We start from the raw sequence: 21042 nt of genomic DNA, 5'->3' as shown, positions 1-21042 counted from the left end.
TGAAAAAAACAAGGGGCTCACTTGGAAGTGGGAATATGAACTCCATTAATATGTGGTATCTATGGACATATGTTCCCAGAATAGTAATTCAATACTTATGGGTAGCTTACTATTAGGATTTTAATTATTGATTCTCTTATCTTCTTGGAGTTATGTTTTTGGTTTGATCTAAGACAATACTTAGATTGCAATGCAGGAGACTCCGGTTCAATTCCTGGGTCGGGAAGATCTGCTAGAGAAGGGATAGGCTACCCACTCCAGTATTCTTGGGTTTCCCTTGTGGCTCAGCTGATAGAGCATCCGCCAGCAATGTGGGTGACCTGGGTTCAATCCAGGTCAATCCTTATCCTTTCCCTGAATAAGGGAAAGACTACCCACTCCAGTATTCTGACCTGGAGAATTCCATGGAGAAATCCATGGGGTCGCAAAGAGTCGGACACGACTGAGTGACTTCCACTTTCTTTCCAAGGCAATACTCAACGTGCAGACTAATTCTCTCATATTTTAATATTTAGTTATTTAAATGTTTAAATGTTTACATCCAAATCAGTGTTTCAAAAATCATTGATAACCTGGCTTTGAAGTCAGAGATCTTCAGATCTCTTAATCTTTCTCCCCTTCCCTTCAATTGTAACATTTATCAATTTTTTTGACATTTCTCAAGTGTTCATATTAATAAAATGGTACATATTTTTGCATTTGTTTAAGTAAGCATGGTTTTATGCTTTTTGCATTTGATTTTTTGAGTTGAACATTTTATATTTCTTTCCCTACAAAGCTATAATTATTTCTGTTTACACATATGAATTTGAAATAAATTTTTTAAATTCTTTTATGATCTTTAAATTTTGCTGTTAGTGGATCTAAGACCTTAAAATAGTTCTGTTGGTAAATTTAAAGTCAATCAGCAAACATTAGTAATCTCTCAGCTCCAAGCCTCAATGTAGGTTCTTCGTTAAAAGCACAAACAAGCAAGAAACCTGGAGATTTTTATTTATTAGTCTGTAAATCTAACACTGACATTTATTTAAAAAGGAAAAAAACAGCAGTGACTTTATTTCTCCGTATGCAGGTTTTGTTTATCAAGACTAGGGGAAGCTCTACCTAACTAGTAAAAATGATGCTGGGGAACATGTCGCAAATACATAGTTGACAACATAAAAAGTACTTATCTACCATTACGAATCAGGCATCTTGTTTGCACAATGATGAGGATCATTCACTTTACAGAGTTTACAGTACATGAAGAAATGTGAATAATTAAACAATGGTTTAGGAAAAAAAAAGGTTCTAAATGTTAAGATTAAGATCAGCACAGGGAAATATGAAAATATATATTAAATCCTTATAATTTAGCCTTGAGTGGAGAATAGTCACAGAAGTATTTTCTTGCAAATGACATTTCACTGGTGACCTGAAAAATAAGAAAGAGTTGAACAGAAGAGTGAGAAAGGGAGGAGTGTTTGTTGAGCTGAGGCAAACACATGATTAGATTAGAGGCAAGAGACAGCATGCCACATCCGAGAAACTGAAACAAGGTCAGTGTGCTTGCATCGTTACCAACATGGAGGTGGGGGAGGAATAAAGAGTGGCTGGAGGAGATGGTAAAAGGTTTAAACAATGAAAAGCCACTGAAGGAAATTAGGTGGTGAGTAATGTGGTGGATGTGAGGTTCAGAGAATCTAAACCATGATGACAACATGGAGAATGGACTGTGGTGACAGAAAAGCTAGAGCAATAATCCAAGATGATTGGGTGATTAATAAAGTTTGTATAGAGACAGACTCTAGAAATAATCATGTGATAAAATTGACAGGGTTTAAATGAATTTTTGAATATTGACAGTGAGAAGAAGGAAGAAGTCATGGTTGACTCCAAAAGCTCTGGTTTGAACTAGAGTGAGCACATTGCTACCAATCCACTAAGCTACTCTGTTTAAGTTCATTAGTTAAGGGGTCTTGAGATGTACATAGAGATGTCCAATGGGCAATCCTCTATAATAAAGTCTGGGCTAGAAGTATGGGCTTGGGAGTTGTCAATGAATTGGGAAGATTGGAACTGACATAGATACACTTGTTTAGTAGTTCAGTCATGTCTGACTCTTTTGTGACCCCAAGGACGGTACCCTGCCATGGGGTTTCAAAGGCAAGAATACTGGAGTGGGTTTTCTCCAGGGGATCTTCCTGACCCAGGGATCAAACCCACATGTATTGAAGGCAAATTCTTTACCACAGAGCTACCAGGGAAGCCCCAACATATACACACAGCTACATATAAAATTAGTTGTTTTGTATGTATAACTGATAAGAACTTGCTATATAGCACAAGGAACTCTACTTAATACTCTGTAATGACCTATATGTAAAAAGACTCTTTAAAAAAAGAATGAATATATGTATATGTACTGCTGCTTTTGAACTGTGGTGTTGGAGAAGACTCTTGAGAGTCCCTTGGACTGCAAGATCAAACCAGTTAATCCTAAAGGAAATCTGTCCTGAATATTCATTGGAAGGACTGATGCTAAAGCTGAAACTCCAATACTTTAGCCACATGATACAAAGTACTGACTCACTGGAAAAGACTCTGATGCTGGGAAACATGGAAGGCAGGAGGAGAAGGGGATGACAGACGGTGGTATGGCATCACTGACTCGATGGACATGAGTTTGAGCAAGCTTTGGGAGTTGATGATGAACAGGGTAGCCTGGCATGCCGCAGTCCATGGGGTCACAAAGAGTCAGATGCAACTGAGCAACTGAACTGAACTGAACTGATAACTGATTCACTTTGCTGTACACTTGAAACTAACATGACATTGCAAATTAAATACAATTCAATAAAAATTATTTAAAAATAAAATAAATTGATAGCAATTGAAGTTATAGAGTGGATGAGCTCAGCCAATAGTTGTGTGTAATAGAGGACCCACAAGAACTCTGAGGAATATCATTATTTAAGAAACCACTACAATATTGTAAAGTAATTAGCCTCCAACTAATAAAAATATTTGGAAAAAAAGAAAAACTTAATGGATCCAGTTAAGTTTTGCATGATGAAAAGTTTTAGAAATGGATGGTGGTAATGGATGTACACAATGTAAATGTACTTAATGCCATGGAACTGTATGCCTAAAATGGTAAAAACGCTGAACTTTATATGTATTTACCATAGGTTTCAAAAATAAATTTTTCAATAAAAAAAAAAGAGAGAGAGATCAGACGAGAGGATAGATGTTGCAGAAAATACTGAGGAGGAATAGTTGGAGAGGTAGAGAGAATTTCAAGAAAACTTTGCATCATAGATGCTAAGGTTAGAAAAGATTTCAAAAACAAATGCCAAGTCAACAATGAGCAACACTGCTGAGAGATAAAGTGAAAGCAAACAGTCCTGACTACATTTTGTCAAAAGTGTGGTGAGAACACATCAGTGCAATAGTAGGTAAAGCAGAAAATACATTTTAGAATGTGGACTGAGGAACAGAAAGAGGAAGGCAAGTATAAAAATTTTTTAGGAAATTTGACTTAAAAGGGGTGAGGAAAACTGGGTGGAAATCAAAAGACACTTGTGATTTAATGGACAATTTTCTTGTTGCTTTCATGTTTAATGGCTGATAGAAAGGAAGGCATAAGAAGAGAGAGGTTAAAGAAGACATAATCAAGGAAGGGATCTCCTTGAAAAAAATTAAGTGGATACAATCTTGACGATAGACTTGGAGATCTGATTTAGATAGAAAGAAGTGTGGCTTTTTTTTTTTTTTTTTTTGAAATGGAGATAAAAAGTGACAGACAAGACACAGACAATTGTGTAGATTCAATGGTAGAAAATTCGAAAATGTAACATCCAATGGCTTGTCTTTGAAAAAGTAAAAAATTTTTCCATTAATGCTGAAGGCAACGTGTAGGGAGAGGATTCTTGAGGAGACAAAGCAATAGTTTCTGTCTGAAACAGCCAGTATCATTCATGAGAGATGACTATGAAAATGTCGTTTCAGTCCTCAGTTAGAGCCAAGAACTCAAGGCTGATTGCCTTGATGGGTTGTGACCCACATCCACACTATTATCAGCAGTATCACAATAATATTTGTTGTAGAAACAAAGTTTTTCCACAAAAATGCATAATTTTTTTAAACAGGAAGAATTATACCTGTGATCAATTCAGAGGTCATTGTCTGTAGCTGAAGGAACCACACCTTGACAAATCCAGTAATTCTGAATGAGACACTTTTCAGAAAAAACACCCTTTTTTGTTATTAAAGCACATGCATCATCTTCAACCTCACCAAGGACTTGAAATCTATAGAGGAAAAGGCAACATGCTAGTGACGCCCATGAAAGCTGGCCTCTTTCCCAGACATCTGTTCTCACTCTGCTAAAAGCACAACTCTGTGTATTCTGCATTTTCTCTCTTCTTAGGAAGAATGTACTCTCCAATCTGGAGGTTTGAGACATTGCAATGTTTAGAGAGCAAATGCACATTAAAAGCAATTTATTTTTTTAAAGCAATTTGTTTAATGAAGGAATTCCTCCAAATATTTTCCTAACCTAAACAGTCATTTGTAAATATCATTACTATGTGGAATTAAAATGAAAATTAAAATGTAAGAAACATTGGTTTCCCAATCTGTTCCATCGTGTGAAAACTAAAGATTTTAGGAGACTACTAGGATCTGCATGTTTGTTATCACCCCAAAATTCATATGTTAAAATCCTAACCTCAAAATGATATATTAGGGATTAGGACCTTTGAGAGATGCTTAAGTCATGAGGGTGGAACCTTCACGAATGGGATTATTTCCTTACAAAGGAGGTTCTAGAGAGACCTCCAGCCCCTTCCACTATGTGAGAACGTGTTGAGAAGGCTCTGGCTGCAAACCAAGAAGAATCCTTTTAACAAAACAGGATCATTCAGGTATTTTTATCTCGGAATTCCATACTCCAGAACTGTGGGAAATAGATTTCTTTTGCTCATAAGCTACCCAGCCTGTGGTATTTTGTTATAGGAGCCAGAATAGAAGGCTGCTGCTGCTGCTAAGTAGCTTCAGTTGTGTCCGCCTCTGTGTGACCCCACAGACAGCAGCCCACCAGGCTCCTCCGTCCCTGGGATTCTCCAGGCAAGAACACTGGAGTGGGTTGCCATTTCCTTCTCCAATGCGTGAAAGTGAAGCCACTCAGTCGTGTCCGAATCTTCAGACCCCATGGACTGCAGCCTACCAGGCTCCTCTGTCCATGGGATTTTCCAGGCAAGAGTACTTGAGTGGGTTGCCATTGCCTTCTCTACCAGAATAGAATAAGACCTTTCCAAAATCTTTTTTCACTGTTTGTAATGAGCCTCTTTGCTTCTACAAAAGATCAACTCCCTTTTAAAATTTATAAACTCACATAGACACCTCTACAAGAAAATTTCTGTGCATGTGGGTGTATAAGGATATTCTTTATCCTTAACATAAAAGATGGAAACTTCCCCTAAATTCTGTTTTTCCATGATGTTCAAACCAACTTTTCCTGTCTTAAACAAATAAGCTGCGAAATATCTTAGAAATCAGAAAATACTCAAAGAATCAGATCAGCAGATTAATAATTCTAAGCAGGTTTGCATGTGGGTGGCAGAGCATCACATTCTATAGGAAAAACATAATGGTAAAAGGAGTGGATATATGTATAACTGATTCACTTTGCTGTACATCTGAAGTTAATAGGACATGTTAAATCAACTATACTCCAACAAAACTTAAAAATAAAATATTTAAAAAATAAAAAAGGATCATGCTGAATTTCTAGAAAAAATATGCTGCGAGATATCCATTAAAAATAATCAAAGATAAATTTTTTAAGTTAATTTAGTGTGGAGGGTGTATAGAGATTGTGGCATATGTGAGTACAGAGTATGAATTTTAACAAAAGATATTGTAAATAGTCTCTGGGTAAGAATATTCATTTGTTGGGTGACTTCCTTCTTTTCAGCAATTTTTACTTCCCCTCAGCCAGCCTGATAAGTCTGCTGTATCACTATTGAACATCTCTATTTTCTTTCTTCATTTCCTCCACATCACATCTCTTTAAGAGATACCACAAAATTTCAAATTTTCAAGAAGTTAAATCAACTTTTAATGATCCCCCAAGCCTTGATACTGAAAGTAGAAGTTTTTGCCCTGGACTCACCAAACCTTCTACCTGTGTTTTGAGGATTAGCACAGAATCCCCAAAGATTCAGTACTCTCTACCCATAGAATTTAAACACAAATGAATGAGGTACATAAAATAGATATAGATATTGTTTACTGGGATAATAGAATTTGAAAAGAGTCAAATGGCTGTTTGTTGTGTTACATATAACTTTTTCCTTAATATTTCCCAGTTATTGGGGTGGGGGAAGCTACCTTTGTGAAGGCTCCACCCTCATGATTTAAGCATCTCTCAAAGGTCCTATTTCTTAATACATCATGGTGTATTAATACATCGTGGTTAGGATTTTAACACATGAATTTTTGGGTGATACAAACACGCAGATCATAGCAGTCTTCTAAGATCTTTATTTTGCATATGAGAGAGGGGGTATATGTATACATGTGACCATTTCATGCTGTACTAAGGCAAAAGCTAATGCAACATTGTAAAGCAGTTATACTCCAATTAAAAAAATAAGAATTATTCTATAAACTTCTTTTCTTAAGAAACACGCAAAAAGAATTTAAATTTAGAGAATTTTGCACTGGTTATGATTTCCCATTTATACCTCTAGCATTAGCTATAAGCTAAAAGAAAGCCAAATATGAAAATAAATTAGTTTAGGAGTCTGTTTCTCTAAGGCAAATTTCCTGATCATTTACACACTAACAAAGATTAAAGTCTTCAATCTGTAGGAACCAGTTGGCTCCCTGCAGATTCAGGCAGCCCCCAGCAGGGATTGGCTGTTGAACTATTAAATTCCCCCTACAGTACTCAAATGCCAGGTGGTGCAGTGTTAAATAATCTGCCTGCCAATGAAGGAGATGCAAGAGACTCGGGTTTAATCCCTGGGTCGGGGAGATTCTCTGGAGTAGGAAATGGTAACCCATTCCAGTATTCTTGCCTGGAAAATTCCATGGACAGGGCAGCCTGGCGGGCTACAGTCCATGGGGTTGCAAAGAGTTGGACATGACTGAGCACACACACACACTCAAATGCCAAACACTCACAATTGTAGATTTAATGGGGTGCCATCCAGCCAGGTCCACGTCTTTTGTGGATGAGAAATGTTCAATCCAATCCAAAAGTAAATTCCATCTTGTATATTGCTCTGTAAGAAATCCTGTGAAAGGGATCCAGAAGAAGTGAATTGTTACACTATTAAAACAGCTTCTTCTGACCTTTGTCCAGACTTTAAAAGGTTTTGATATTTATCCTCCTAATCAGGAAAATCTTAAGAAAGTTGAAGAGGTTTTCTACATACTTAAGGTAGGAAATTAATATGGGAAGGTTTCCGAAGTATTCTTGCATATATTGTGTAAAGGCATTTGCTACTTAATGGAATTCATGAGGATGATATAAACAGCAACTGATGAAGGGATGAAAAGAGAATTTGAAGCAAAAACTAGGAATTAATGTCTACCCAAAGGAGAGATAGCTATCCTTTTGCCTACCAATGTGCAGTCTTGAAGAAGACTGATGTTTATGGGGAAAATAAATAATAAGACTAAGGAGCCTCCATCTGTCCTACCCAAGATACCAGGAATATTATCAGATATGGGTAGTGCCTTTGATGAGTACCTCTCTGGGCTTCCCCAGCGGTTCAGTCACTAAAGAATCTGCCTGTAATGCAGGAGATCCAGGTTTGATCCCTGGGTTGGGAAGATTTCTCTGGAGAAGGAAATGGCAACCCACTCTAGTATTCTTACCTGGGAAATCTGTGGACAGATGAACCTGGTGGGCCATAGTCCATGGGGTCACAAAAAGTCAGACACCACTGAGAACACAGAAGCTCTTCTCTTAGTTTTAAAAGGGTTTTTTTTTGTTTTGTTTTGTTTTTCTTTTTCATGGCAAATGAGCTCTTACCAATTCAGCCTTATCTTGGATCACCAAGAGATGTGATTTCATTGTTGAACAGAATTTTTGGCTATCGATCCATGATTGATAGGTTTTGAAAAAGTTATAGCATTTCCCTTTCTTCTGCACCCAGTCATTAGGGCATAAGTTTTGGCTAGGGTTTCCTAAAACATAAAAAAAGAAGAAATAGACTCAAAAATAAGGTTTGGATATCAAAATCAATTTTGGCACTAATTTTGTAAACAATTTCTTTAAAAAAATTTTGTCTCACTTTTAAGAGATGAACGCCTCCTCCACTGATAGTCTTTAAAGAGACTGTTGTTGTTGTTCAGTTGCTAAGTCCCTTCTGACTCTTTGCAGACAGAGATAAATGCCAGAAATAGTAATTTTTGTTACTCAGTAGCTAAGTGGTAGCTCAGCTGATAAAGAATCCCCCTGCAATGCAGGAGACCCCAGTATGATTCCTGGGTCAGGAAAATCCCCTAAGAAGGGATAGGCTACCCACTCCAGTATTCTTGCCTGAACAATCCCCATGGACTGAAGAGCCTGGTGGGCTACAGTCTATGGGGTCTCAAAGAGTCGGACATGACTGAGTAACTCAGCACACAAGTGGTGTCTAGCTCTTTGTGAACCCACGGACTGCAGCCCATCACTCTTCTCTTTCCTTCCTATTAAGGGCTACAATTAAGTAATTTCCTGAGTTCTTTATTCATATGAATGTATGAAATGTTTTTCTTTATATGACATTTATGACATAAAATTATTAGCTTCATGTTCCACATTTCATAAATAAAGGCACTAAAGCTAAGGTTAAGCAAAGAATAAACAGGGCAACTAAAATAAAGCTTAAGTAACTTACTAAAGGTCATACAGTTTAGAGTCAGATAGGAGATAGAAAAACAGAGAGACTAAATGCCTAGATATCTAAAAGGCACCAGGGGAAAACCACTTAGAAAAATAAAATGTCCTTTTCAGAGTCACATTTGTTGCAGAATAATACCTTACAAAGCATACTTTATCAGTAACTTTGTAAAACAAAATGTTTACCATGATCCCAATATCTCTATGCCCCAAGGACCTCCAGACATCACCATGAAAAGGAAAAACTTGAAAAAAAGCATTAAAATAAATCTATACTCAGAAATGAATAAAATCTATACTCAGAAAATAAATCTATATTCAGGTATATATTTCTATACTCAGAAAAATTAATATTTGTACTTCAAGCTGAGTCCTTGCATCTGGAAGATCCCATGGAGAAAGAAATGGCTACCCATTCCAGTATTCTTGCCTGGATTCCATGAACAGAGGGGAGCCTGGTGGGCTTCAGTCCATGGGGTTGCAAAGAGCTGGACAAGACTGAGTGAATAACTTTCACTTCTTCATGGGAAGGGGGACACGGTTTTTGAGGCATGAGCTTACTGTGTTGCCCTCTCCACTGGTTGAGAATTAAAGCCACCTTTCTATCTCCTCCAAACTCTCCATATTTTTTATTAGGCTTTGGTGGGCAGAGAAAGCCAGGATTTTGGCCAGCAACAGTCCCAACTCAACATCAAGACTATACATATACTTTAGCATAACTCATGGCATTTAACTATGCAAAAGCTTATAGCTTTAGGTGGGTTTTTTACTTAGAAAATGGTCATAACTTATGAGAAAGGCTAATTTTCATATTAAACAATAAACACATAAATAAAAAATAAGCACTCCATTTTTTCTTTTTCTTTTTTTTTTTTTTGCAAAAAGGGCAAAGATGATGAACAGGCATTTTACAGAATAAAAATAGAAATATCTCATATGTACAATTTTGCATTTAATTTCCCTATTATATAAGAAATGCAACTAAAATCAACTATGTGTACTTTTATCATAGTATATTAGCACATATAATCTGAACTCTCTGTGTGCATGTGGGTGAGTGTGAGACACAGAGAGAGAGAGAGAGAGACAGTCCAAATCCTGCTCTTTCTTCCTGATATTGACCTTCCTTAGCATGTCCTTATGGTAACTTGAATGCTGATTCAAGTTCATCTGAGGAGAGGTATGTGAATGTGAGTGAGTGATGTTACTTCTTTAAACTGAATTGGCTATTTAGAAAGGTAACCCCCTGGTGGCTCAGACAGTAAAGAATTCTACAGGCAGAATTCTACCTGCAATGCAGAAGATGGGGGCTTGATCCTTGGGTCGGGAATATCCCCTGAAGAAGAGAATGGCTAATTAGAAATTGAAGGAAATCTAGCCCTCAAAATGCTCAAGATGGAACTCTGAGCATCCTAAAACTGTTTTTTTGCATATTCAGTTTCTGTTGTTTAGCGGTAAGTCATGAACAACTCTTTTTGATCACATGGACTGTAGCCCACCAGGCTCCTCTGTCCATGGAATTTCCCAGGAAAGAATACTGGAGTGGATTGCCATTTCCTCCTGCAGGGGATCTTCAGACCCAGGGATCAAATCTGCATCGTCTGCATTGGCAGGTGAATTCTTTACCACTGAGCCACCTGGGAAGTCTGCACATTCAGTTAGCGGAAGCTAATTCTCTAGGAGAAACTTGCATTTCTCTCTGTGTGCCTTGAGATGTAAATGTTCTACCACCTTCCTCAAGAATATTTTATCCAGATCATCTCTAATTCCTGAGACTGAGGGAGGGAAGAAAGGAGAGGGTAAAGAGACTTTTAAAATTTAACTTTTTCCAACCATATTTTAAAAAATAGTGAGTTTTGTACTCTAATACCTGATTCATGACTGTTTTTATTTTTTTTATTAATTTTTGTTGGTTTAAAATGTATTAGTTTCTGCTGTATAGCAAAGTGAATCAGCTATACATATACACATGTGTGTGTGCTCAGTCTTGTCTGACTCTTTGTGACCCCACAGACTCTAGCCTCCAGACTCCTTTGTCCATGGAATTTTTTAGGCAAGAATACTGGAGCGGGTTGCCATTTCCTACTCCAGGAGATCTTCCCAACCCAGGGATTGAATCCATGTCTTTTGTGCCTCCTGCACTGGCAGATGGATTCTTCACCACTGCAGCAACTGGGAAGTCCATATATACATATATCCCTTCTTTTTTTGGAGTTCCTTACTATATAGGTCACCACAGAGCACTAAATGTGCTATTCAGAAGGTTCTCTTTAGTTATCTATTTTATACAAAGTAGTGTATGATTAAGTTTTTAAATGAAGCTATGAGAAGCAGTTGACAGAGGATGAGATGGTTAGATGGCATCATTGACATGATGGACATGAGTTTGCAGTATCTCTAGGAGATAGTGAAGGACAGAGAAGCCTAGCTGTGCTGCAGTCCAAGGGCATCACAAAGAATCAGAAATGACTGACTTACTGACCAACAGCAACAAATACATAGAAAAGGGCTAAATTCCTTAACTTGTGATTTCTGAATTTCTTTATTTAACAGTAATCTTCTGACTGCCTGAATACCTGCCCTTTGATGCAAAACTCCTATATATCCTAGCTCCCTCATCACCTCCCCAGAGCAGTTCTCTTGGGGTCACTGGAGATGCTGCCTCTCAGGCTGAGTTCCAAAAATCCCCACCAAATAAAACATAACTCTTGACTTTCAGATTGTGAATATTTCTTTAGTCAGCACATGCCACATCAGAAATTTCACATACCACCCTGCCCTCCTAATTCATAGAAGCATGATTGAAACTCAGATTAGGAAGACAGATTAACAGATATGTCTGCTATTTCCTTATTGGTTAACCTCACGATAAAGCTTCTCCTCTCAAAAGCTGATGTCAAGTATTGAATTTTACGTGTGTTAGGCAGCAAGCCCTTTGCTCCAAAACAATATCTATTATCATATCTTCCTTAACCACACTTGACATCCTGGGCTCACCTTACCTTTCAAGTTTCTAATGCCTCACACAAGAAGCTACTCTAGACCTCTGTCAGGAAAAAGTTTCATCAGTTAAACCTCACATGCAAAAGGCATTTGATTATATCTTCACTAACTCTCACACACACATATGCATCTTGTGGGTAGGGAATTTTTCTTAAGTTTTTTGCCATTTCATCATTGAACCAAGTATTTTATATTTGCCTACTAAGCTGGCATGCTGTGATTCATGGGGTCGCAAAGAGTCAGACACAACTGAGCGACTGAACTGAACTGAACTGAATAAGTATGTGATGTCAAATTAATAAATTAAAAATTTGAAAAATAGAAAGAGATAGTGATATGTTTGTTGACTAGCAAGAGAATTGTAACACTTGAAGTAGCAGCAAGTTGACTGCTGGAGACAGTGGTATTTAAGAGTTTTAGCAGCAGCAAGGTAAGTGAGAAGTACAGTAAAGTAGTGAACCTGAACAGATTAACAGGAACCAGAGTTGAAAGTGAGTAATTACAATAAGAAAACCATCTTCAAAATACTGAAAAGGATCTGAATTCACCCACCTAAAATATTCCATTTTTATATGAGAATTATTTTAAGCTGAAAGACAACTTGAGATTCAACAGATGCAGGAAGAAGCCTCCTCTGAGCTTTGCTTATCAGACAAAAAGTAAACACATCTTGTTAATCCAGTTCATGTGTCCATTGCATAGCGAGGCCAAGCAAAGCAAAGCATCAGTCTGGAGCAGAGCAAGGTTTATTGAAAGGCCATGCAAGGCAGGGTGGCTCCTGCCCTTAAAAATCCCACAGCTCCCTGAAGGGTTTTGGCAAAGAACTTTTAAAAGCCAGATGAGGAAGGGAGGTTGCAAGGTCTGTGATCAGCTCATGCACAGTTCTCTGATGGCTGACGGTGAAGGAACAGGGCAGTGTTTCAAGGGTGAACATCATCAGTTCTTAGGCTCCAGCAGGCCTGGGGCTCTGTACACAAGGTCATCAAGTAGTTAACATCTTCCATTTGTTGGAGAGGGGGACTTTTTTAACATCTACAAAACACCTCTGGAAATGTGTATCAAATACTATTAGATCCTTCAGAGAGGAACTAAAGCAGAGGATTTGGGGAAAGACCTGTCCCACTCAGAAAGGCCCCATGGGGTCCCGCTCAGTTACCTTCTGAGAAGTGAGGCTGCCCTGAATTCCCTCTTTAGGGTAAAAACAACTCCCACCAAAGAGTCTAATAGGAAACCTACCTTAAGTTCCTTCTCTGGAGGAATTTTATGGCCACGAAGAAAAAGGAAAGACTACTCATGCCTGCTTAAACAGACACTGTCACAAACTTTATTAGTTCCGATGTGTTCTGAAAAACCCACTTGTCTTTCCCCAAAACCCATATTGTTTTTCCCATCAGAGTCGTTTCTTCTCTCTTTCTTTCCCCAGGTGGCTCAGTGATAAAGAATCCGCTGCCAATACAGAAGATGCGGGTTTGAACCTTGGGTTGGGAAGATCCCCTGGAGAAGAAAATGGCAATCTGCTCCAATATTCTTGCCTGAGAAATTCCATGGACAGAGGAGCCTGGCAGGTTACAGTCCATGGGGTCACAAAGAGTTGGACACGACTTAGTGACTAAGCAACAACAACTCTCTTCCTTATTGAAGCATAGGTATATGAACAATTAACTTTGACCATTTAAGCTAGCCACGTCTTTTGTTAGCTCTCGTATGCATACAGATGAACCATTTTCTTCTGTTAACCAGTGTTTTCCTCCCCCAAAACACAATGAAATAAAACCACTTACTTATGAAGTTTGTACTGTTCTGCTGCTTCCTGGGAGAAAGATTCATGCAGCTGCAGTCTTTGGTTCCATTCTCACTACTGAACCTCTCGCTAGGGTAGTCAATGCAGGAATATATTCTTAGGTGACTTACCAGGAAATGAAGAAAAGTAGTAACACTAGTTAGATTCCTACAAATATAAGCCTTGGCCTTTTAATTATCCATCAATGTTGTTGTTCACTTGCTCACTCTTTGCAACCCCATGGACTGCAGCACTCCAGGCTTCCCTGTCCCTCACCATCTCCCAAAGTTTGCCCAAGTTCATGTCCATTGCATCGGTTAATATGGAACCTTAAGTAAATTCACAAAATACTGATTCAGAGGACTCCTGTTTATAGCATTTTAGCCTTATAATTTGACAAAGGATGATAAACTTAGAGACTCAGAGAATTTCCACTTAGGAAAATGTAAGTAGAAACAATAAAAACAAGTTACCTAAATAATAAAAATTTTTAAAAATAGAATATATTTACATTTGCATCTGTTTGGTATAATAGATTAGAATTCTGTGTGATCTTGAACTAGTGACTTAGTTTCTCTTTTCCTCAAGTTCCTCATATATAAAAAAGGGGAGATATTTAATGAACTTAGAGCTGATAGAAGGCTAAAATTTAGTGAGTGTAAGATATTTGTCACAACTCCTAACATATAATAGGACACAGCAAATGGAAACAATAATAGATAGGACTATAGCTCTTGTTGAAGTAGAGCTCATTTTACAATAAATCTTAAATTTAACTCAGCCTTAAGTTTTCAAGCAGCTGATAAATTTTGTCAAAACTTCAAAATATCATCATATGTAAACTCCGTAAGTTTTTGTTTTTTTTTTTTTTAGGGCCAAATCAGCTTTCATAAAATTAAGTGCTTTCACCAAAATATAAAACTTCAGTTCATAGAATTGGGAGTGTCAAAACCACATTGTTCACCAACTGATAAATGAAGTATTTCCTTATCAGTAAACAAGGATGTCACCATCATCAGTGATTGCAGCCCTCCAAAATGAGCCTGTGAGCTCTAAGGGAACTCAGGAAGGAGAATGCCTACTATCTAACAGCCATCAGATGGCAGCCACTCCCTGTGAGAGTGAGCCCCAAAGAAGCTCAGGATGCGAAAACGTAGAATATCAGCCTCAGATAGCTGAGGTGCATATGAAAGGATGATTTCAGTGAGCCCAGACTCTTGCATCTTCCCATACATAAACAAGTGCCAAATTCCTTAACTTGAGATATCCGACTTTCTTTAACAATAATCTTCTGGTGTTCAGATTACCTGCCCTTTGTTGCAAAACTTCTGTATAAACTAGCACCTCCTCGCCCTCCTCCTAGGTGCAGTTTCTCAGAGCTATCTGAATCACGGTCTCCCAGGAGGCAGTCTTCCTTCTGCCCCAAATAAAACTTAATTCTCAACTCTTATTGTGCAAATTTTTTTCAACAAAGTGCTTTTGCCAAAATATAAAACTTCAGCAAATTGTGACTGTCAAACCCACAGTTTGCCAATTAATTACAAAATTTCTAGCAGAGTACAAAATCACATTTATTACCTCCTCTACATAGGGGGAAATGATTAATAATTAATGAAATTATCAACTTTGTCATATAATACCAACATCAATAAAACAATATTGAAAGAGAATATTACTTAAATGTGAACAATGATTCTGAAAAAGTTAGAGAAATGTAAAAACAACAACAACAACAACTCCAAAGCACACATGTTAATCTCTATAGTTCAACGTGTAGATTTCATTTACTCACCCCAGATAGTTAGTCCTATCACTGTGGCAACAAGTGTAACCATGGCAACGCTGGTCAGTTTCAGAGCAGTCTGATGCCATTTGGGACATTTGGGGTTATCTGTAATGATTAATTTTTCTTTCTGAAACATTTAAGCATTTAAAACAAACTTGAAAATATGTCAAACTGTTGACTTTTAAAAAAAATGCACTACATTAGAGAGTTGCAAGTTAAGTTTCCTTCGGGGCAAAATGAGGACTACAGCCTAGGAGAGAGCATTTCAGATAGCTATGAAAAGCTGCTCCAAAGAGGCAAGGGGAAGGTCAGTACATAAGTGGTTTTGGTGAGGGTGGAATGCATGCAATCAAGCACATATTTTTCCCAAAAGATTTCTGCTAGTCTTGTGAACCTTTGTTAGTCACAAAAACACAGTCATCTCACTGTGACAGATTTTCGTGCTTTCCTAGCTATGGAGAGATACAAGAATTGAGCTCATAAAATTGAATCGTGAAAATATCTAACTATCCAAAGACCTGTCACTCAAGCACAGAGGAGATGTGTGCACCCTGCTCTCTACCCTAAACTCCTTTTGGGATGTGTTGAAAAGCAGCAGCTGCAACAGCACATGATTTAATCCTTGTGGAGGTGGATGACGTGTGCCAACTTGTACTTGACAATACAAATGTCAAACGCTGAGAGTACACATTGTCTTAATGTGATGGAAAGAAATCTACAATCTCTGTACATATTACATTACCATGAACACATATTTAGTTATCTTTAAAGAATTGGTTTTATCAGTTCTAAATAAGAGGTGAATCAATTGCGTGTGTGTGCCCAGTCATGTTTGACTTTTTGCAACACTATGGACTATAGAACACCAGACTCCTCTGTCCATGGAATTTTCCAGGCAAGAATACTGGAGTGGGTAGCTATTTCCTTTTCCAGGAGATCTTCCTGACCCAGGAATTGAACTCATATCTCCTACATCTCCTGCACTGCAGGTGGATTCTTTACTTCTGAGCCATCAGGGAAGTCTAAGACACCAGTATGCTTTATCTAATAAATATTTTTCTATTTTTCTTTTTTTTTGGTTTTGGTTTTTAAGTATTTATTTCATTGCTTTTTAAATTTTTTCAGCTTGATTAAGATATAATTGACATATCACACTTCGTTTAAGGTTTATAATAGGATGATTTGATATACACATACATTGGGAAGTGATTGGGGCTTCCCTGGTGGGTCAATGGTAAAGAATCTGCCTACAGTGCAGGAGATGTGTGCAGGAGACATGGGTTCAACCATAGTAACGCAGTCCTCATTTCACATAGTTATCATTTTGTGTGTAGATGTGGTGATAACTTTTACGATGCACATTCACTGCTGCTTTCTAGTATATGGTACAGAATTGATATCTATAGTCATCATGTTGTACATTATACCCCCAGAACTATTATCACCAGAACTTATTAGTATCACTAGAATTTTGTAGCTATTTCAGCATTTCCCCCCATTCTCACTATCAACCACCAAAGTACTCTGTAGAATTCACCAGTTACTAGTGAATGAATATCATTCTTATATTAGCACTTCTGTTCCAAAACTATAATTCATATAATAATCAAATGGGTGGTTATTAGATGATCAACTACTCAAAACATTTCCACTAAAATTTGTCATTTAACTTTATGTACATCTGGAATGGAAACATATAATATTCAGTGGGATTGACACCCAGGAAGGAAAAATATATCAAAAGACACCCAAATATATCAGATATATCAAATTGACACCCAAAAGGAAAAATATATCAAAAGTATCAAAAGAATTGAATCATATTAAAAATTACTGTCTAAGGTAGAAACATAAGTAAGATTAAGTACTATAACCATCCATCTTCCTAAATTTTGTTTGAAATATTATAAAAGTTATATATTTATATCAGTTCATGAAGCAAAACTCAGACGCCAGCCTTTATAACTTTGCTTCAACAAAATAAGCATTACAATACTTTCTTAATCTTCAACCTAGGTCAAGTCAGATCTGATTCATTACTTTCAATTTAACAATGTTTATAAACATATAATTATATGCCAGAAACTAGACTGAACAGAAGGGTTGCAGAAATAGAAAACTGCACAGTCTAATGGGGAGACATGTATGTAAACAGATTATTTCAGAATAAGATTATGAATTTTCTGAATAATAGATTCCAGTTCTAGTTCTTAAAAGTTCTCATTAAAAGTCTGAGACTAAAAGACCAATAGAAAATTCTAGCTGTGTAATCTGTGGCCTCATGGAAGGTTATGGATTCTTACCTTTGCATGTCCACGTACGTTGGCAATGATAGGGATGCTTCCTTGGCTTCTGCATCATTGATTCCTCTGTGTTTTGCATCTGTCCAAACATCCTATAAACAGAATAATCCATCTTTGAATGAGATGGAAAAAGAGACATCACTTGATCAAAAGCAGTCAGTGCCTACAAGCTGTGGCATTGAAACAAAGCCTAGAGCTGTGAAACCACAAAGGATATGGTTGAAGAGTGAGGGGAACTTCATTATTTAAATAAATGTTTTCTTTCAGGATTGTTTCATATTTACAGAAGAGTTGTGAAGTCACTACAGAGTCACCATATACCCAACACTCCACCTCCTCTATTATTAACATGTTGCATTAGTACATTTGTCAGAACTAATGGGTTAATATTAATATACTATTTTCAATTAAAGTCTATACTTTATTCACTTTCTGTCCAGTACCTCTTCCTTAATATTTACCTAAGACCTTTTTCTGTTCAAGGATCCATCCCATTCAGGGTACCACAATACATTTAGTTCTAACATCTCCTTAGGATATCTCTAGTGTGATAGTTTCTCACTTTTTTCTTTTTCTTTTTTTTAATTTTGACACTTTTGAGGAATGTTGATTAGATATTTTCCAAAATGTTCTTAAGCTGAGGTAGTCTGATGTTTTTCTCATCATTATACTAGGCTATATATTTTCGGAGGGCTTCCCTGGTAGCTCAGATGGTAAAGAATCTGCCTGCAATGCAGGAGATCTCTGTTTTGATCCCTGGGTCGGAAAGATCCCCTGGAGAAGGGAATGGCGACCCATTCCAGTATTCTTGCCTGGAGAATCTCATGAACAGAAGAGCCTGGTGGGCTACAGTCCATGAGGTCACAAAGAGACATGCCAGAGTGCCTGACACACACAGGTTTTTGGAGGAAGACCACAGAGATAAATAATCATTCTTAGCACATCTGATGAAGGGTACTTTTATCAACATAACTATTGACGGTGACTTTGATCATCTGACTATAATGGTGTTCATCAGGTTTAACTACTGCAAGATTACTCACTTTTCCCCATTTCCACACAGTACTCTTCAGAAGGAAGTCAATATGCTCAGCCAGCACTTCAGTGGAGATTTATGCTCCACTTTTTTCAGTAGAGAGAATCTACATAAATTATTTAGATTTATTCTGCAGAGGATGTTTGACTAGTGTTCCCTTTACTTATTCATTCAGCCATTTAAATCAATGAAAGTCATTCACATTCATTTTATGTTTTGAGGGACAATCTAATGCTACTTTATTGTTCACATGGTTCAATCTTTGGCCATCAGAAGCTTTTCAGTTGGCTCCACAAGTTTATGCTGATGGTGCCAAATCTAATACATTACAACATGGATTATTCTAATCTCTTCCTTTGCATTTCTACAACCTCCCACTTCAATAGTGAGAATCATGGTTATCAGCATCACAGTAACTTCCTTAATTTTTCAGTTCTAGTATCCATACTTTATCCCTCGCAAGACATTTGGTCCTGTCAAAAGCATCCATTGAGACATTTGGTCCATGAGTCATTAAATAATACAAACATTAACTTCACTGAAATGTTTTTTGAGTTATTTTGATTTGTAATTCATTGACAGTTATGGATTTCATGTTTATTCTTTCTTACCATGAAGTTTGGCAGGGTTACTTTTAAATCAATAAGTGGTTGCTCTCAAGTGTATATGGAACTGGTTATTGGTTTTATATTTGCAGCATCTGTTAATAATTCTGTATATACAGATTTTGTCACCATCTTTGTGACAGTGTTGTCTGTTGGTGGCCATATGTGAGTGTGAATACCAAGAATCTGGGCGATGATTTTTTTTCATTGTTTTGCTATTCACCTTTAACACTTTAATAAGCCTCCAAATTGAAGAATGGCGAACTACCATCAACGGTTGAAATTTGCAGTTCCAACTTTCTGTTGTTCATCTTGTGGTTGCCATTTAGTACTGATGTGTAAATATTCCAAGTTTCTGGTGGAACTCTTGGAACTTTTGATCTTCTTCTGCCTCTGCCTTGCTTCCATAGACTCATACTTTCTAAATATAATCCACTAAGTCATCTAATTTTTCTTCTGCCTTCTCCATAATGTATTTAAAATTTTCATTTATGTCTTAGGACACAAACAGAATTCCAAACTGCATGGATGAACACTTAGTGTGTTGGCTATTAATAACTATAGTCATATACTCATATGCTCTGCCAAACGAGATTTTTTTGCCGCAGTATTGTGAAAAATAAAGCAAGCATCCTTTTCCTTGTTCATCTGGTAGGAATAGTCAAGTTGTATTTGTATTTGCAATCTCAGAACCCATCATGCACAGTGATTTATCTCACGATGTTGAGATTTATTTCCTGTGCAAACACAGGTACTTTCCCATATACATATCTGTAAGTATCTTCTTTCTTTTTCATTGTTAGTGCATAATTCAACAACATAGAAAAACCCAGGGCTACTCCATACACAGTGAATAACTGAGTGAACTCTGCTAGGGTCGTCTTGAAGATGTCATCACTGAATAATGTATACTGGCACTGAAATATCAAATGTCTTAAGTTGTATTACTATAAATAAGAATTTTTTGTGTTTTTTGAGCACTGGAATCATGCATAAAAATCACCATATCTGGTCACTTTATACTCCTCTGAGATTTTAATTACGTGCAATGAAGTTAGGTTTGGAAGTTGGTGTCTGTTTTGAATTCTATTTACTGTCCCCATTAATGAATTTCTGGTCTGAATAACAGGACCTCTTCATCATGATGGATAGATCGAACCCAGTCTCTCAAATTGCAGGCAGATTCTTTACCCTCTGAGCCACAAGAGAAGACCAAATGTATAACAAGAGAAGTTAAATATGATTTTTGTCTAAAATCAAGAAGACAAGAGGAAAGAAATGAAGAGTTGTATTTGGAAAAAGAATGATCTGATTGTGGACATAAGTTTGAGATGCCTATTAGACATCCAGATGGAAATGCCTAATGTGCATTTAGATATTTGTACCTGTAACTCAAGAAAAAGAATTATATATGAAGCAAAATGAGCTCACTCAGAGACTGTACTTACAGTGCTAAGTACTGTCCTTGAGAAACTCCAACATTTAGAGCTAAAACAGAGAGGAAGCCAGTAAGTGAGATTAAGAAAGGGTAGCCGAGGATGTCAGAAAAAAAAGAAAGAGATGTGTTTGGAAACACAGAGAAGAAAGTTTTTATTAAGCAAAAGTTGGCAAATTATGTCAAAGGATGCTGAGAAGTCAAGAAATCCAG

General features: G+C 37.2%; 1 protein-coding gene across 1 annotated transcript; it reads right to left on the bottom strand.

The window, feature by feature from the left end:
* Positions 1–1074: 1074 nt before the first annotated feature.
* Positions 1075–17849, bottom strand: LOC133043265 (uncharacterized). The gene is made up of 4 exons (XM_061124093.1): positions 17754–17849; positions 15457–15555; positions 7174–7286; positions 1075–1414 (listed from the first exon to the last, which is right to left on the bottom strand). Exons 1-4 carry the CDS (start codon positions 17842–17844, stop codon positions 1346–1348), a joined length of 372 nt encoding a protein of 123 aa, XP_060980076.1. The 5' UTR covers positions 17845–17849; the 3' UTR covers positions 1075–1345.
* Positions 17850–21042: the final 3193 nt, after the last annotated feature.

The sequence above is a fragment of the Dama dama genome, chromosome 22 (assembly GCF_033118175.1).
Source record: "Dama dama isolate Ldn47 chromosome 22, ASM3311817v1, whole genome shotgun sequence".
Taxonomy (NCBI): Eukaryota; Metazoa; Chordata; class Mammalia; order Artiodactyla; family Cervidae; genus Dama; species Dama dama.
This window is presented reverse-complemented; position numbering and strand designations above follow the sequence as displayed.